The 18,536-nt window shown below is 53.3% G+C and overlaps 2 protein-coding genes across 2 annotated transcripts; one reads left to right on the forward strand and one right to left on the reverse strand.

The window, feature by feature from the left end:
- The first annotated feature begins 5,744 nt into the window (after nucleotides 1–5,744).
- Nucleotides 5,745–6,744, forward strand: LOC143840565 (olfactory receptor 51G2-like). Its single transcript, XM_077344176.1, has one exon. The coding sequence runs from the start codon at nucleotides 5,745–5,747 to the stop codon at nucleotides 6,699–6,701; it is 957 nt and encodes a 318-aa protein (XP_077200291.1). The 3' UTR covers nucleotides 6,702–6,744.
- A 2,556-nt stretch (nucleotides 6,745–9,300) lies between these two features.
- On the reverse strand, nucleotides 9,301–18,264 carry LOC143839262 (borealin-like). Its single transcript, XM_077341051.1, is given in 12 exon segments — nucleotides 9,301–9,783; nucleotides 14,216–14,302; nucleotides 14,497–14,550; nucleotides 14,552–14,630; nucleotides 14,916–15,017; nucleotides 15,146–15,225; nucleotides 16,197–16,330; nucleotides 16,555–16,630; nucleotides 16,718–16,758; nucleotides 17,380–17,508; nucleotides 17,697–17,806; nucleotides 17,993–18,264. Coding segments are annotated over 11 exon segments (927 nt in total). The 5' UTR covers nucleotides 17,797–17,806; nucleotides 17,993–18,264; the 3' UTR covers nucleotides 9,301–9,738.
- Nucleotides 18,265–18,536: the final 272 nt, after the last annotated feature.

Genomic DNA, 18,536 nt, shown 5'->3' on the forward strand with positions numbered 1-18,536 from the left:
ACTGGATGACCCTGAGTCCTCATGTCCTCCTTGCCTGCTCCCCTCCCATCCCCTTGCAAGGAGTCCGGGGTGGGAGGTGGTCCTGGTCCACTCTTGCAAGGCCTTGGGACGGGACCCATGGCTCCCCTCCCTCCACACCTCAAGCAGGAAAGGAAGTGGCCAGAGTCCGGCCACAGACTGCACTCACTGTGGGGCCTCTGATGGGCTCTTCCCTCTGAGCAACCAAGGGTGATTTCCCCAGAGCATTATATATAATACTATACAATTTGTATTGCATAGTTGCAATGTATCGCTGAGAAAGTTGGACCATAAAGAAGGCCGAGCGTCAAAGAATTGAGGCTTTTGAACTCTGGTGCTGGAGAAGACTCTTGCGAGTCCCTTGGACTGCAAGGCGAACAAACCGGTCAGTCCTAGAGGAGATCAGCCCTGACTGCTCTTTAGAAGGCCAGATCCTGAAGATGAAACTCAAATACTTTGGCCACCTCATGAGAAGGAAGGACTCCCTGGAGAAGAGCCTAATGCTGGGAGCGATCGAGGGCAAAAGAAGAAGGGGACGACAGAGAATGAGGTGGCTGGATGGAGTCACTGAAGCAGTAGGTGCAAACTTAAATGGACTCCGGGGAATGGCCGAGGACAGGAAGGCCTGGAGGATCGTTGTCCATGGGGGTCACGATGGGTCAGACACGACTTCGCACATAACAACAAGTTATGATTTATGCTGTTGTCAATCCACCTTGCTTGTGCCATTTATTAAGAAATGAACAGCAAGAGCTGAGTTTATTTACTCTAAAGCAGTGGTCCCCAACCCCCGGTCAGTCGGCAGCGGGCTGCGGCTCCTCCTCGTCCTCCTCCGTGGCTGCTGCCTCGGGGGCTGCCCTGCCACTCTGCTGCCAGCTCACCTTTGGTGCTCTCCAGCGGCCGCCATGGCTGGGGCTCCCCCTCGGCCTGGCACTGCGCAGCTGCTGCTGGCAGCGCCCCCCCCTGTGGGTGGTGGGAAAGCAAGTGGGGCTCAGGTGGCGGCAACGTCCCTCGTCAAAAGACTAACCCCCCCCCCCGGGCCTCAGTAAGATTGTCAAGCGTTGACCGGTCCCCAGTGATAAAAAGGTTGGGGACCACTGCTCTAAAGTATCTGGGAGGGAGCAACCTGGGCCTGAACACTCTTTGCACAACAGCCCCCCCCCATTCCCAACTTCTGCATCAGGGTGTGCTGACATCCAACCACAGCCTCCCCTACGAGAAGGTAGAAGGTGAGCGGTAGAGACAGTTGACCCAGACTGGTCGGAACCGGGAATTCAAGACGATTTAGACCGCAGTACAGAAGGTCATCAGAAGAACGTCCATCTGGGCATGCAAACCGAGGAAAGGCATGTCAGAATCTCCTCCCCATCTTGCCATTTTAAAGAAATATATTCCCCCCCCTCCGATTAAGAAATGGGGTTAAGGAACTTTGGGCTTGTGGGAAGGATTGTCACCCAGAGTCCCCTAACCCAAAGGAGAAGTGGGAGGGACTCTTTACAGTCGGCACAGGGTATAAATTATGTATGTCTGTATTATGTATGCCTGGGGGGGGGGGAAGGGGCTGAGGCTGAGGGAAGGCCTCCGGTTCAATCCCCAGTGGAAGGACAGACGCTGCAGGGGCTGGGAAAGGGCCTATCGCTGCCTGTGGCCCTGGAGAGCTGCTTCCGTCTGAGTGGACTGAAAGTTGGGAGAAGGAGGCTTCCTGTCTGGCCCAGCAGTGGAAGGGTTAAGCAGCCCTGTCTTCCCCCCCCCCTCCCCACCTCCCAGGCTCAGGCTGAGTGCTCTTCCCTGGAGGGGGGGTGGGGGTGGGGGTGGAAACCCTGATTATAAACCTTGCAGGGTTGTGGATGCGGACATCCCACTTCTCCTGCAAGCTTTCTCTGCAGGAGTGCAGAATTCCCTTGCTGGGCGCTCCTTGGGAACCAAGCCGAGGGGGCAGTTTGGCCAGATTAGCACAGAAGCTTCTGGAGGGGTTGGAAATGGTCCTTCCTTCTGCTTGGACTCAGCGGGGCTTTCGTTATTCAGACAGAGGACCACTCCCGGGTGTCTTGCAAAGGATCTGTATTTGAGGAAAGACCACCTGGAAAGGTAACCCCTCTTTGGGGAGGAGAAGTCCTTCTTCCGTGTGTGTCCTGCAGGGATTCCTCATCAGGACCGAGGTCTGTGTGGGGAGGCTGCAGGCCTGACTGGTCCAGGTGAGCACAACGTCCGTGAGACGCCCACCGGATGGTAGAGCGGCCCAGAAGGGGTGGCACAGTCCAGGTGGGCCAGGGGCATGGGGGCACTGCCCTCAGGGATGGGCTGCAGTGGGCCTTGCAGTGGCCTTGGATACGCCTGGGGATGGTCTTTCCCGGCGGTTCAGTGAAGAGACTCAGGTCTGTGGGCTGTGGGGGCTAAAAAGAATTTGCTGAAATCCTCACCGACTCTTCATAGGCTAAGCTACCTGAGCAGAACTTTGGGGAAAGGGGGACCTGGGTTGCTGTGGCTGTGTTGGGTCTTAGACCCTGCTTTCTCTACCCAAGCGGCTTCCTTTCCCTTTCCTCTCCCCACAACAGACACCCTGGGAGGGAGGTGGGGCTGAGAGAGCCCTGAGATTTCTGAAGAAGAAGAAGAGTTGGTTCTTAGATGCTGCTTTTCTCTCCCCGAAGGAGTCTCAAAGTGGCTTCCAGTCACCTTCCCTTCCTCTCCCCTCAACAGACACCCTGCGAGAGAGGTGGGGCTGAGAGAGCCCTGAGATTTCTGAAGAAGAAGAAGAAGAGTTGGTTCTTAGATGCTGCTTTTCTCTCCCCGAAGGAGTCTCAAAGTGGCTTCCAGTCACCTTCCCTTCCTCTCCCCTCAACAGACACCCTGGAAGGGGGGAGAGGCTGAGAAAGCCCTGAAGAAGAAGAAAAAGAGTTGGTTCTTAGATGCTGCTTTTCTCTCCCCGAAGGAGTCTCAAAGCGGCTTCCATTCACCTTCCCTTTCCTCTCCCCACAACAGACACCCTGGGAGGGTGGTGGTGCTGAGAGAGCCCTGATATTACTGCTCTGTCAGAACAGCACTATCAGGACTGTAACTAGCCCAAGGTCACTCAGCTGGTTGCATGTGGAGGAGGAGATGTGGAAAATCCAACCTGGCTCACCCGATTAGAGGCCGCCACTCTTAACCTCAACACTTGGCTGGCTTTCCCCCAAGCTGGCCTCCCTGGACTTTTGTCTGGCTCTTCTGCTGCAGACCACCCGACGCCTTTCTGAACCCCCCTGTGGGGGACTTTATCAGGACAACCCTGATGTTCCCTGACAGAACAAGGATTCAAAGCCGGCTTCCCCAGGCCCAAGCCCATCACTGTATCCCAGTCAGTTCTCTTTGGGGGTGGCAAAGTGCCTACTTGGCATCTCAACCTCTGTGCCCCCCCTCCACCGTCGGAAGGGCCAGGCAGGCAGGAGGAGAGGCGGAAGTCCCATGCCTGAGATTTGGGGGCAGCGCTGCCAGTCTGAGCAGACAGGGCTCTAACGGGAATGGACCAGTGTCTGGTTCTGGGTAAGGCAGTTCTGTTTGTGCTCTTGAGGGCTGTTTGCATCGTGTTCTCATCCTGCAATCCCAGCTCCATTACATGGTGCAGGCTGGTTTCCCTGGGCCGTTGGGTTTTGTACTCTTTAATCTGCCTCGGGTCTCTGTGAGGACACTTGGCTGTCAGTCGGGGAACTAAAGAAAAGCAGCCCAGGTGTTCTAGTCCCTGCCTGGAAACCATGAGGTCACTCTCGGCTAGTTTGTAGCAGGGAAGTTCTGGAGTCAGAGGGAGGCTGAAGGAGGGGAAAACAGCCCCACGGCAGGCAGAGATCTTTCCCCATCTGCAGTCAGCTGGTGCTTATCAGAGACAGAGGATGTCTGGAAGGAGGCACAAGAGATCAGTAAGTCCAGTCAGGAAGAGGCCCTTCTTACATTTGTGCTGTTCAAGCGTAATGTGCCTCATGCTTCCTTACAAACCTATGTAGATCTGAGTGTGGTTTTAGATTAAAAAGGACCACTTAGCAGAATAAAGTGGAATGCTTTTGCCAATGGAAGGGATGTGCACACTGGCCCCATAGCACTTTTGGAATCATAGATTCGGAAGGCACCTCCGCGGTCATCTAGTCCAACCCCCTGCAGAATGCAGGAAACTCACAACTACCTGCCTATCTACAGTGAACCCCAATTCCATGCCCTAGCCTGCACCCCCCCCCCAAAAAAAACAAAACAAAACAAAAACAAAACCAGAATTTCCAGCCAGTCTGGCCTGGAGGAAATTCACCTCCTGACTCCAAAATGGCAATGGGCATTTCCCTGGGCATGCAGGAAAGGACCACAAGAGCCAAGCAGGGACACAATTCCTTCTGCCCACCCATTGCCAGTCTGCCTAAATCCACAGAATCAGCTTTTCTGTGAGGTCACTAAGTAGTCTCTGCTTAAAAACTTCCAAGGAAGAAAAACTTTCCTCCCGAGGAAATCTGAGGAACTGCTCTAATTGTCAGGAACTTCTTCTGGAGGTTTAGCTGAAATTGTTTTTGAATTAATTTCATCCCATTGGTTCTGGTACGTCCCTCCGGGGCAAGAGGAAACAACTCTGCTCCATCCTCCATATGGCACCCTTTTAAATACTTCAAGATAGTTATCAAATCCCTTCTCAGTCGCCTCCTCTCTAGGCTAAACAGAACAAGCTCCCCCAACCTCTCCTCCATCTTAGTCTCCAAATCCCTCAACATCTTTGTGGCCCCTCTCTGCTTCGGTTCAATCCCTCTACAACAACTGAATTTCAGTAGTAATAATAATTGTTTCAGCTTTGTAACAATAATGGCACACAAGCAAAAAATTCAAACAGAATTCAAAAATTCCTGAGAGACTTGTGCTCTGTTAGATAGTTTTGGTTATGTGCAATCAGTATTACAAAGCTGAAGAAGCCTCACGATGAAACTAGACTCTCGTCTTGCTTTGATGATATTCAAGAAGCTGAAGGCAAGAACTTCTCTTTGTGTTACCTTCTAGTAGGAACATAGGAATTTTTCTAGTAACTGCAAGATTTATGGAGCCACATCCCCCTCCCCGCTGGAATACATCCTCCTGTGTGTATTTCCACTTTGTTATTTTGATCTAGAAGAAGAAGAGTTAGTTCTTATATGCTGCTTTTCTCTACCCGAAGGAGGCTCAAAGCGGATTACAGTCGCCTTCCCATTCCTCTCCCCACAACAGACACCCTGTGGGGTGGGTGAGGCTGAGAGAGCCCTGATATTCCTGCTCGGTCAGAACAGTTTTATCAGTGCCGTGGGAAGCCCAAGGTCACCCAGCTGGCTGCATGTGGGGGAGTGCAGAATCGAACCCGGCATGCCAGATTCGAAGTCTGCAATCCTAACCACTACACCAAACTGGCTTTCTAGAAATGGAGGCCAGAACTGTAGACAACACAAGAAGTACCATCCCAGCAAAAAACATATGGCACCATGTGTATGTTTGCGTGTGCCTCTTTGTATGTGACTCTTTGAGCACTACAGACCAGCTCTTGCAACGGGGAAGAGCAGATGGTGCAGAAGAGAAGATCAGGCGGGGCTGGTAGCTTGACTCTTCTGGAGCTCTTTCCCCTGCTTGGCGTTTATGGGCAAGCAGATGGGCAAGGGTGGGAAGGAGAGGCCTGCTGTAGAGGCAGGGGAAGAGATGTTTCTCTTGGTATGCAAATGATTTTACTTTTTCCAACGTCCAGGCACCACATTTGCAGCATGGCCGTTCCCAACCAGACAGAGGACAGGCCCCTACTCTTCCTGCTGATGGACATCCCCGGACTGGGCTCCGCTCATCACTGGCTCACCATCCCCCTGGGCTCCATGTACTTCATCTCCTTTCTTGGGAACGGCACCATTCTGGCTGTGATCCGGGCTGAGCAGGGCCTCCATGCTCCCATGTACCTGCTCTTGTGCCTGCTGGCCCTGGCCGACCTGGGCCTTTCGGCCTCCACTCTGCCTTCCATGCTGAGTGTCTTCCTGCTCCGTTCCAGAGTGGTGGTCGCCGAGGCCTGCTTTGCCCAGCTGTTCTCCATCCATACTTTCTCTGTCATTGAATCCGCTGTGCTTTTGGCCATGGCCTTTGACCGCTTCGTGGCCATCTGGAACCCTCTGAGGTACCCCTCCATCTTGACCACTTCTACGGTCGCCAAGATGGGTGTGGCCATTGTTCTTCGAAGCGTCACCCTCCACCTTCCGCTGCCCTTCATGCTGAGGCAGCTCAGATATGGCCGGACCAAGACTCTTTCTCACTCCTACTGTGTACATCCAGACGTCCTCAGACTGGCCTGCGTGGACACACGCATCAACAGCGCCTACGGCCTTTTCATCCTGCTTTCCACACTCGGGCTAGACTCCGTCCTCATCCTCGTTTCATATGCCCTGATCCTAAAGACCGTGCTGAGCATCGCCACCTGGAAGGAGCGCCTCAAAGCCCTCAACACCTGCGTCTCCCACATCAGCGCCGTCCTCCTCTTTTATACTCCCCTGTTGAGCCTGTCTATGATCCACCGGTTTGGGAAGAAAATGCCCCCCCAGATCTACCTGCTCCTGTCCTACCTCCACTTCCTCCTGCCCCCCATGCTCAACCCGGTGATCTACAGCGTGAAGACCAAGGAGATCCGGCGACGTGTCTTTGGGATGCTCCTGCACAGACGTCCAGGATTCAAGCTCTGATTCTCAACATGGGTTTGAAGACGGAAGGCTCTTTGTTTGTGCCTCCATTGGCCTACCGCCTGGTAGGAAGCCTGAGGAGGAATCCCTTCTGCCCTAGACGCCCCAAAACTATCCAAGTAATTCAGGCTGCGCTTTGTATGCCAATGGGAGCCTGAAAGGACGGTCATCGCTGGCCAGGAGGAAAGGGGTTACTGACCCCGCCCCAAACATCAGAGAGATGCAAATGGCTCTGGCTGTGGAGAGGCAAAGGGTTTAATAATTGTTATTTTTATAGCCCGCCCTTCTCATTTGGCTCAGGGTGAGTAACAAGAGGCATGTACATGTAATAAAGTTACATTGATAACAATTAGAGTTTTCAGTTAAATTATTAATTAGATCATTAAACCTCCTCTGTTGGGGACTTTTTTCTGCTGGGCGGTTATTTTGAGGATGGGTATTTTCTGGTTTTGTGAGGAGGGAGGCCAGTGTAGTCTCGGTGTTCATTTCCCGGCCTGGTGGGTCTGCTCTGTCTTGCAGGCCTTTCAGAACTGTTGAAGGTCCCGGGAGGCCCTGATCCGATCAGGAAGAGCATCCCGCCTGGTTGGGGCCGGGACTGAAGAAGCCCTCGCTCTGGCTGAAGCCGGTTCTGTTTCTTTGGAGCCAGGGATCCGGAACAAGTGTTGGTCACGAGATCGTAGAGCTGTTTTAGGGTTATAGCAAGAGGCACAGTAGATCCAGGGGTCCCACTCATGAAGGCCAGCACCAAAACCTAGAACCTGCTCTGGTCTCCAATTTAGAGCCAGTGCAGCTGGCGTGATGTGGGCTCTCCTCTGAGTCCTGGTAATTCAGCATTCTGGACCAGCTGGGGTTTCTGGATCGGCTTCAAGGGCAGCTCTGAATAGAGTGAGTCTGGCCATGACCATTCCGTGGATCACAGTGGCTGGCTCAGATGCGGATAGGTTTGGTGCAAAGATGGCGGAATGCTTGGCAGGCAACCTTGGTGATCTGGTCCTCCATGGATAGCGAGGCACTCCGAATTATGCCCAGACTCCTAACGCTTGTTGTAGGTGTTAGACCCCAGCCAGCACTGGGAGTTGCACCGTATCTCCTGCCGTATGCTGGCCCAGCCAGAGGACCTCTGTCTTTGCTGGATTTAGTTTCAGCCAACTCCTCTTGAGCCAGTCCACCACAGTCCACAGTATTTAAATATTTTAAATAGTTCGCAAATTGTGCCACCCTAGTCCGTTATAATAGAAAAGGATTTCTGAACCAGGTGACAGATGTAACACGTCCCCTTTCTGCCTCAGGTGTACCCTTTTACCTCAGAGGTAAGATCACGGACTCTTTAGAATAACAAGAAGTAATGGAACTTTATTGATCAGGGGTTGGGACCCCTTTGGGGGTCAAATGACCCTTTCACAAGGGTCAAGGCAGGGCAAACAGCTTGGCCGGGTTTGTGGGGCACCATCTACCAAACAGCCTTGCAGGTACATCAAGATAGAGCGTTCATCTGTCTGGAGCAGCGGAAAAGAGCGAGATCAGCAAGGTGGGACAAGAGGCAGAACTGAACTGAGAAACCTCGTAAAAAACCCCAATTTATATACAATCACGAACCTTGGACCTTCACGCCATTGGTCAGTTTCGGTTTAATTTCCGTGAAAGAACCCTTGCCTAGTTTTATGGTTGGGGGTCACAACTTGAGGAACTGTATTCAAGGGTCATGGCATTAGGAATGTGGGGAACCACTGGTGTAGATTAATGTTCTTAAATAAATGAAGTTTCAGGATAATATCAATGAGCTGTGAATCAGACTTTGTTGCAGCAAGTACCCGAGTGTTGGGTGTTTACAGAGAGAAGCAACCCCTCAGGTAAGTGGGGTAATACACTTTTCGTTAAGGCTAGAGAATGGTCCTTTCGCTGACCCTTTCTTTCTTAGCCAAATTTCCTCAGTTCTTAAATGCCACTCTTCCCTTTCAGAGCCCCCAAATCCAGCTGCTCAGCGGTTCCTCTAGAACCGGGGCAGGGAAGGCTTCTGTTCCCCTCTAGGCACCAGAGTTTGGATTTCTCCCCCCCCCCCCCCAACTTCTTTCAAGCCTGCCTTACTTGTTCTCCAGAGCGGAATTCAGAACCCCACAGCCCTCCACTGAATCCGGCAGATCCCCCCCCCCCCAGCTCTCCTGCTTGGGTGTCTCTTCCTTGACCAAGGCTCCTTTGGGTCTGCTTCCAGCTGGCTAGCCCCTTTCCCCCTTTATTTCTACACTTGCCCAGCTTACTCTCAGCCTGTCAGGCCAATCAGTACATACGAACCTTGCATTTATTATTTCCTTTTTTCTGGGCTTCCTTTTGCCCTCCCTGCTGGGTCCTGCCACACCCGCTAATTTTTCTGCACACATCCTCCTTTGTTTTCACTTCTTGATCTCAATACTGTCTCACCCCTACCCTGCTTGATGACAGAATGTAATCTAATTGTATAGCCATTATGCCAGGCAGCCCTGGCTGTGAAGTATCGGTCCAAAAGGAACCGGCTGGTCATCCAGGTGCAGGCCAGAATCTGCCCCCCCCCCCCTTCTCCGTCATCAGAGGAAGAGCCAGCCCAGGAACCAGGCAGAGAAGGAAGCACTGAAAAGAACATTCACTTTAATGCACAATTAAAAAAAATACATAGTCAATCAAAAGCCACCGGGCACAGCACTTTAACCAAAGATCTACAAAAAGAGCCACTACTAATTCTAAGCCCCCCCCCCCCCCCCGCCGTCAGTCAAAAACAGGTGTGTGTGAGGGAGACAGGGACACCCCTCCCCGTTCTTTATTGCAGAGGCTGCTCCACAAACCCTCTTTGCCAGCTCCAGAAGAACAATTCTGCAGCCTGTGGACCAAGGAAACACGTGGCAGGTGTCGGATTGGGCCCAGTGGAGGCAAAACCAAAGATGGAGGGAAGGAGGCAGGTAGGAAAGCACTCCCTGACCGCTTCATGGAGAACAAAATGCCCGAGAGGCCTGGAGAGTAGCCCTCTCAGCGGAGGCCGAAGCTCCGTCCCTCTGGAGGCTGTGAGGAGGCCTCACTTGGTGCTCCTGATGGTGCCGCAGAGGCTGGCCAGCTGCGCCTAGGAGGAGGAGGAGAGGCCTCGGTCAGCAGGGGGGTGAGGGATGGATGAAGCTCCCGGGGCCCCAGAGCAATCTCTTGCTCCCCCCCCCCCCCCCGTATCCGAGGGGAGCCCCGTTTGTCTGCTGCAGTAACACCCGAGTCCCTCTCCTGGAGTGCGGGGGCTGCATTACAGTGGCTGATCTCTTTTCTCTGGAAGCCTAAACAGAGGGTGGCTGAGGGGGAACCCATCGCACTATTACAAACTTCCGTGTGGAGTGCCACACGGTGCGGTACTCTCCCACACATTATTCAACACCTACATGTGCCCTCTGGCCCAGCTGGTCTGGAGCTTTAGGCTGGGCTGTCATCAATATGCTGACGACTAACAGCTATCTCCTGATGGACAGCTGCCCAGGCACCCCCCCCCCCCCCAAATATCATACAAGAGTATAAGAAGGACGGTCTAATAATTAAAGCAAACAGGGAGAAACAGGCCTATCCACTGGCAATATGATAAATAAAGAAAAATGTCCTATTTTTGTGGTTTTCCTTGTTTCTTTATTCTTTAGGACTTCTGTCAAAACGGAATCCAGGTAATCTCCGTTTTCAGTTCTTTCATCAGTTACAAGTCCTGAACATTAAATAAGAATTATTATTACAATATCAAAAGAAATTATAACAATAAATGCAATAAGTAAAGAGAGCTTCCTCCCTCTGAGTCTTCAGTATACTTATCAATAAGTATTAAATGTTTAAACATGCAAGTCTACTACAAGTAGTATATTAATCATTATTAACCTTAAGTCTAAAATATATTATACTGTTGATTTGTATACTTTACCTTATATATATTAAAAGTATAATACTGGCCCACAGGCTCACATAGGTATGGAGATACCAGTCTGTACTGACACGTTCCCAACTGACTAAATTGCTACCAAAATTTATACAAACTAAATTATTCCAGGTGTGGGTCTTGTTAACAACAAGTCTCTTGGATAATCATCCTGAAACCACTACAAGAAGCATGCCAGTTCCAGTGCTGTGGGCACCCACGTGGTTGCAGGGTGTCCATGGAAAAAATGTAGAAGGATTCCCGTTGTAAAAGTTTCTTTTGCACATCAATCTTCTGGTATCTGTGGTGGTGACGTGTTCAATGCCGAAGAATCGTAATTCATCTGCTGTGTGCTGAAATTCCATGCAGTGGCTGACGATCGGAGCTTCGAGGTTTGAATTTCTTACTTTGGACTGATGCTCTTGAAATCTAATTCTTATGGCTCTTGTGCTAATTCCAATATAATATCTGTCACAAGGGCATACAATACAGTAGACACAATTTTTGTGGAACAATTAATATAACTATTTACTTTAATAGTAAAGCCATTGATAGGATGTGTAAAGTCCTTAATTGGTAGTAAATTAGCACATACCCGGCATGAGCCGCATCTATGATTTCCTGCCGGTAACGATCTTAAAGGAACCTCCTCCAATAACCCACTATGACTTGTCAGTTCTCCTATATTACGATTCCTCCTCCACCCGCAAACCATTTTGACAGTCTTGTAAATGTTGTACCAGATGCCAATGATTATAAAGAATGTTTTAATAGAATTAGCAAGATGAGAATATTCCAGTGAGCACGTCACCTGCTGGATATCCTCCCTCCTTTTATATTGTAATAGCTGTTGTCTTTCCAGGGTTTCTGCCCTTATTCTTGATTTTTCTATAATCGCTTTAGGGTACCCTCGGTCTGTTAAAGCAGTTATTAAACCATCAAATGCTTTTTTACAGGCCAACTGTGTTGTGTTATTTCTTTCATAAAAAAGCATTTGATGGTAACTGCTCAAAAGCATTTACAAGGCTGATTTTACTAAGTGGCTCATGCCGGGTATGTGCTCATTTACTCCGATTGTCAGCCACTGCGAGGAATTTCAGCCCACAGCAGATGAATTACGATTCTTCGGCATTGAACACGTCACCACCACAGATACCAGAAGATTGATGTGCAAAAGAAACTTTTACAACGGGAATCCTTCTACATTTTTTCCATGGACACCCTGCAACCACGTGGGTGTCCACAGCACTGGAACTGGCATGCTTCTCGTAGTGGTTTCAGGATGATTATCCAAGAGACTTCTTGTTACCAAGACCCACACCTGGAATAATTTAGTTTGTATAAATTTTGGTAGCAATTTAGTCAGTTGGGAACGTGTCAATACAGACTGGTATCCCCATACCTATGTGAGCCTCTGGCCAGTATTATACTATTAATATATATATATAAGGTAAAGTATGATACGAATCAACAGTATAATATATTTTAGACTTAAGGTTAATACTGATTAATATACTACTTTTAGTAGACTTTTAATACTTATTGATAAGTATACTGAAGACTCAGAGGTAGGGAGCTCTCTTTACTTATTGCATTAATTGTTATAATTTCTTTTGATATTGTAATAATAAATCTTATTTAATGTTCAGGACTTGTAACTGATGAAAGAACTGAAAACGGAGATTACCTGGATTTCGTTTTGACAGAAGTCCTAAAGAATAAAGAAACAAGGAAAACCACAAAAATAGGACATTTTCCTGTATTTATCATATTGCCAGTGGATAGGTCTGTTACCCCCCCAAATAAACATCTGCCAGATGTTTGGAAGGGATAACGGTCTGGCTCAAGCAGAGTCCCCTGAATCCCAACTCCTCCAAGGCGGAGGTGCTGTGGCTGGGGAGGAAGGGCCGGGACAGGAAGAGCGACTTCCCTGCTGGAGGGGTGCAGTTAGAGCTTTCATCCTCAGCCAGGAATCTGGGAGTGACCTCTGACACCTCCCTGTCATGCCACCTCCTGTTTCCCCCGGGAGCTCAAGTTCTACAGTGTCATTCGCTCCTCCTTCCCTGCCTGGCTCTCCAATTCCTGTTTTCTGGCAGTGCCTCCAGGCATTCCTTTGAAGCTCCCTGCCAGCTGGTGTCGTGCTTATCTATGGCCACGGAGAGGGTGAAGGCTCACAACTCCCAGCAACTTCGTAGTTTTCCCGCTTTAGTTAGGGGTGGGACCCCAAGTCTATATAAGCCCCGTCCCCCCTAGTTCCCCATCTTCGCCAATTTCTCTGCTCTGGGTACCTCCTGAAGATGGTCTGCTGTAATTCCCAATAAAGACTGTACTGCTTTTGAACTAAAGGGAGTCATCATGGCTCCGACTTAAAAAGGGATTTTTCTGTGGGCTGCTTTCCTAGGATCCTGACACTCCCTAACAGGGGGGATGCAGGTTACAAAAGTAGCCCAACTGGTGTTTTTCCACCCTCAGCAACTGAGGCTACTAGCGCCCTATCTGGCCCCTGAACATCTGGCCAGTGATCCATGCAACGGTCATCTCCAAGATAGACTTCTGTAACTCGCTCTATGAGGGTCTGCCCTTGTCCTTGACCTGGACTTTGCTATGAGGGTTCTCGCAGGAACATCATGGAGAGCTGGTTTTACGGCAGCTGCACTGATTGCTGGTTGTATGACGGATCAAGTCCAAGGTTCTGGCTTTGATCTTCAAGGCCATTTGTAGTCTGGGCCTGTCTATCTCCCTATGCCCCTCACAGGGCACTCCGCTCTGTGGATTCAAATAGGATGGTGATCCCTGGCCCACGGGAAGTGCGCTTGGCCTCAGCCAGGGCCAGGGCCTTTTCAGTCCTGGCCCCAGCCTGGTGGAATGAGCTCCCAGAAGAGCTGAGGGCCCTGACAGAACTGTCTCAGTCCCACAGAGCCTGCAAGACAGAGCTCTCCCACCAGGAGTTCAGTTGAGGCTCGGACAGGGAAGTTCTACCGGGCCCCTCCTCTGCACATCCCCGGGGGCATCAGGCTTACTCTGGTGGGGGATTGGAAGGGTTGCTAAACTGGTTTTACTGCATGATTTTCTTGTGATTTTTATTGTTGTTGGATTTAAATTAATTCAAAAGAAATTCCGTCTAAACCTCTGGAAGAAGTTCCCGATAGTCAGAGCGGTTTCTCAGTGGAACAGGCTTCCTTGGGAGGTGGTGGGTTCTCCGCCTTTGGAGATTTTTAAGCAGAGGCTAGAGAGTCACCTGACAGAAATGCTGATGTTATGAACTGAGGCAGATGGGGAGTGGGTGGGCAGGAAGGGATGTGCCAGTGCCTGTATCCTGTGGCCCTTCCTTGCATACCCAGGAAACTGCTGATCGCCACTGTGGGGATGGGAGGTGGATTTCCTCCTGGCCAGGCTGGATTCTGGAGATTTTTGGTGTGTGTATGTGGGGGTCACTTGGGCATGAAATGGAGTCATTGTGGGTAGGCAAGTACTTGTGAGTTCTTGCACTGTGCAGGGGCTGGACTTGATGACCCTGGAGGCGCTTCCAACCCTATGATTCTAAGGATCAAACCTCGGTATGCGGGAGGGCAGGGGAGGGGGATTGGAACTTGTGGTAGAAAGCAGGGATCCTCACCGACAGCTTCTTCACGCTCCCCAGAGTGTCCGGATTCAAGCTCAGCAGGTCATGCCTGGACAGCTCACTGGCTCTCAAGCAGATGCTCTGCAGGGAAGAACGCAAGAGGACGTCACCCCGGAGCCATTTCAGGGAGGGCCACGGGGCCCTCCGTGTCTAGCTAACAATGGAGAGTCTGCCTCGTGCAGGGAATGTGTAGCCGCCTCCCTCCCCCCGTGTCCTTGGCAACCACCAGTGCAGCACAAAGATTTCATCCTCCCCCCAAAATGTGTCCCTCTTACCTCCCCTCCCCCAGCAGGGATGGTGAGGAAGACGTCGCTGGTGGCCGCGAGGGGGGCTGCCGTTCACAGAGATGCTGAAGATCCGCTCTTGTGCTGCGGGCGCACGCAGGCCGGGCGTTTTGAAGACACCGGGGCTGAGCAGGAAATCACGCAGGCTTCACACAAAGCAGTTCCCCCCGTGGAGACCAAACCATCGAAAGCCCCAAGTGTGATTCAAGCCAAAGATCCAGTCCCGGCAGAGGCAGGGTGGGAGAGAAGGGGCTCTGCAGGCAGGCCTCGGGGGGTGCCGGCTGGCCAAGGCAGAGTGGAGCAGCCTGCTTCTTCCAGCCTCCATGCTCCACTGGCCCCCACAGGAATCCTCTGCCCCCCTCCCTCCCCCCCTTGCAGAGATTTACTTGCAGGGAGCTGGCGGGGCTCACCTGATGTCAAACTTGGGGGTCAGCAGACAGGGGGCTCCCTTGAGGGCAGCAGAGCGGGTCGGGCAGCTACCTGACGGAGTGAGAAATTTCACTTTGCTGGACCTGGGAAGGGAAGACAGACAGGCATGAGCTGCCTCCCTGGTAGGAAGAGCCTCCTTCAGCCTGGGGGAGAGCAGGGCCTTTCATCCCCCCCCCCCCCCGCCCCAAGCTCCCCCTCTCCAGCCTATTACCTCCTGCTGAGACGACTAGACCTGGCTGGGGGAGGCCTGCCCCTCCTTGACCCCGGGGCCTTTTTGATGGAGGTCTTGGCCTGAAAGACACACAAAACACGTGACCTTCACCCTTCCTCGGTCAGCGGTTCCCAATTCAGCCCCACGTATGGAAAACGATGCCAGGGCACCCAGCACGAGAGCTCAGTGAAGGGCAGATAAGAGCCAACCAGGCCAACACTCTGGGTCACACAAGGGCCAAAATACAGCAAGGGCAAAAGGTTCTGTTTTTGTCTTGCCAATGGAAACAATGGGGGCAAGAAGAAGAGCTGGTTCTTAGATGCCGCTTTTCTCTACCCGAAGGAGGCTCAAAGCAGCTTAGAATCACCTTCCCTTTCCTCTCCCCACAACAGACTCCCTGTGAGGGAGGGGAGGCTGAGAGAGCCCTGATATCACTGCTCGGTCAGAACAGCTCTATCAATACCGTGGCGAGCCCAAGGTCACCCAGCTGGCTGCATGTGGGGGAGGGCAGAATCGAACCTAGCTTGCCAGATTAGAAGTCCGCACTCCTAACCACTACCCCAAGCTAGCATCGTCTTTGGGTGCCCAGAGAATCGGACCCCTAGTCCAATCTTTCGAAATTTGGGGGTTCCCTTGAGGAGAGGCTCCTGCAGCTATACTGCAAATTTGGTGCCTTCTACCTCAAATCCCCATCCCCCAGTCCATGGAATAGACAGAAAATAAAAATTTCCATTGACTTTAATGGTGCTGAACCACTTTGGATTTAGCCAAATCTCAGCTAGGGAAGGGTGCTTTGAATTTTGGCCAAATCAATTTGGTCTGAGTTTTCCTTTGTCCATGCCAGCAGAAGCCTTAGTGTGCCTCTGCCAAACACTGCCCTCACTGGCACAAGAGATGCCCCTTCTTGGAGGGCAGGCCTTCTGTCCGAGGAGAGCCGTATTCCTCCCCCATGGCACTGTTAGGCCATCCCCAACACCCGTGACTTATTGGCTGCAGCCAGAGCAGACTAGCAAGGAGGGCCTGGGAGCAGCGAAGCAGAGAAGGAACTCACCTTCTGTAGTCTCTGGCTGCTGGACTCTGGGGCCCCAGAAGCGTCACTCCCGTGCCTGGATCGCTTGTCCGTGGGCAGGATGGGTGGCCCTGCCTCTTCTTCTATGGTCTCAATTGCCAGCTTGGCTTTCTTAGCTGCAAGGGGGAGGGAGGGGGACAAAGCACACATAGGAGGCCCATCACCCCCTCAGCCTTTCCCCAATGAGGCTGGGGGCAACCATTCCCCCCACCCCACCCGCCTCCAGACTGCCTGCATAAGAGAACGGGGCCTGTCCCAGATCTCCCAGGGGGCGAAGGACCAGTGGGGGGTGGGAGCTCTCCTTGCCCCAAGCCCCGCCCCTCTCCCTGACCAGGCCCACCTTTCTGGACCATCTTCATGGGCGTCTGAATGGCTTCTGTTGCCTGCTTGGTGATCTCCAGGATGTCCAGATCGACCTGCAAGCACAGGAGCGGTTCTCACTCCCTCAGCCAGGCTGGCTCCCTGGGCTGGCTGACCCTGCAAGCAGGATGGCGGCTACCTACCATGGCTGCCTTCTCCAGGGCCTTCTCGCTTCCGCCAAGCGCTGGAGAGACAAAAAGCCTTTATGAGAGCGGGGCCACTTAGGGTTGTGCGATTCAGGCTCCGAAAGGCCCAAGTCGATCGAATTGATAGATTTGGGCATCGAAACGGCCCAGTCTAATCGATTCAGCGTTTGGGAAGCTCCCGCTGCCTCCTGCTGCTTCGCTTTTCAATTTCATCTTCTAGCTCTGTCTGATTCTGAAATTTCGGAAGCCAAGCAGGGCTGTCTCCAGATAGTACCTGGATAGGAGACCTCCAAGAAGCATTAGGGGTCATCATGATCCGGAGGCAGGCAACGGCAAACCTCCTCCAGATGCCCCTGGCCTGGCTGGCTGGCGGACCTCCTGGCTACACGACACACCCCACACACGGGAAATAAATCCCTTACTGCTGCCTTTGGGGCTACTCGTTCAGGGCCCCCGTGGGAGTCCCACATTCCACAGAAGCCAGTTAGGAAGCTGCCTGCCGGCTCCAGCGCAGGACAATCCTCACCCCACGCAGGGACCTCATGGCCAATGCCAACAGCCCCCTCCCCACCTGCAGGGGCTCGAGCGCAGCCATCCATCCACCCACCTTCTCCCAAGGGCCGCTCTCCGCCCTCCCTGCCCCCTCGGGAGCAACGTACCGTAGTAGCTGAGCCAGTTCATCTCCTGCAGAGCCGCGGGCAGGCGGAGGAACTCCATATTGTACATGTTGTCGATCTCCTTGAGCAAGCCCTCCGAGTCCATCAGGATCTGGTCCTTGCGGGTCTGGACTGCGGAGAAGGCACAGAAGGGCCAGGCTGGGCACGGGGCCCCTGGGGCGTCCTCTGCGGCCGGCAACCAGCAACCAGCCCGCCACGGAACCATCTCCAGGGGATGCCCTGCGGGCAGGGGGGGAGGGGAGGGGAGGGAGGGGCCCCCTGGCTGCCCAGCCGCCCTCCAAGGTGGGGGGGGGGGTTACCTTCCCGGTCGAAGTCGGTCAGGAAGGCGTCCAGCCTCTTGTGCTTCAGGGCGGCCCTGCTGGAGCCCCGCGGGGCCTTCTTCCTCGGCGGCGGACCCATGCTCGGAGGCCTGGCCTGGGAGAAAGAGAAGCCGTGGGGCCCCCCGTGGGGACTCGGGCCCGCACCCCACCCTGGGCCCTGCCTCGGCAACCGCCCCCGGGGGCTCTCCCGCGGGTCACGCCCCCCCTTCTCCCCGGCGAGGCCGGCCCACCTGGCGGGGGTTGTTGTGAGACCTCCGCCCTGCCTGCCTGCCTACCTGCCTTCCTTTCTCGCGGGCTCCGCCTCAACCGCCGCCAAATTGAACGGGGGCGCGCATGCCCGGCGGGCCGCCAGCCAGCCAATCAGCGGCGCGGAGGGCGCGCGCGTGAGCACAGAGTGGGCGCGGGCAGAGCGGCGGCGGGATCCCCGGGAGAGAGCGCCGCCCTGGCGGTGGAGGTCCGGCGCGACCGCGGAGGGTGCCCGGCGCGCCCCGGCCGGCTGAAGGGAGGGAGGGAGGAAGGAGACTCCGTGTCCGGGGCTGCCCGCAGTTTCCCACGCCGTTCTCACGAGGGCTCCGGACACGCAACTTCCCCGCACGTCGGAAAGGGTGGGGGCGGTGGCGGTGGGGGGGCGCAACAAAGGGCGGGGCCTCGGCAGCGGTCGGGGGGGGGGGGCACGTGTGAGCAGCGCGGCATCCCCTCGGGGAGACTTAAGCGCGGGACCCAAGGCGGCTCAAGCTGTTTTCTCCTCTGCCATACCCCTGCGAGGTAGGCCAGCCGGAGCGGGTGTGGCTGGGAGCGGAGAGGTTGTCCCCCGGCCAG

This window comes from Paroedura picta, chromosome 6 (assembly GCF_049243985.1).
Source record: "Paroedura picta isolate Pp20150507F chromosome 6, Ppicta_v3.0, whole genome shotgun sequence".
Classification (NCBI taxonomy): Eukaryota; Metazoa; Chordata; class Lepidosauria; order Squamata; family Gekkonidae; genus Paroedura; species Paroedura picta.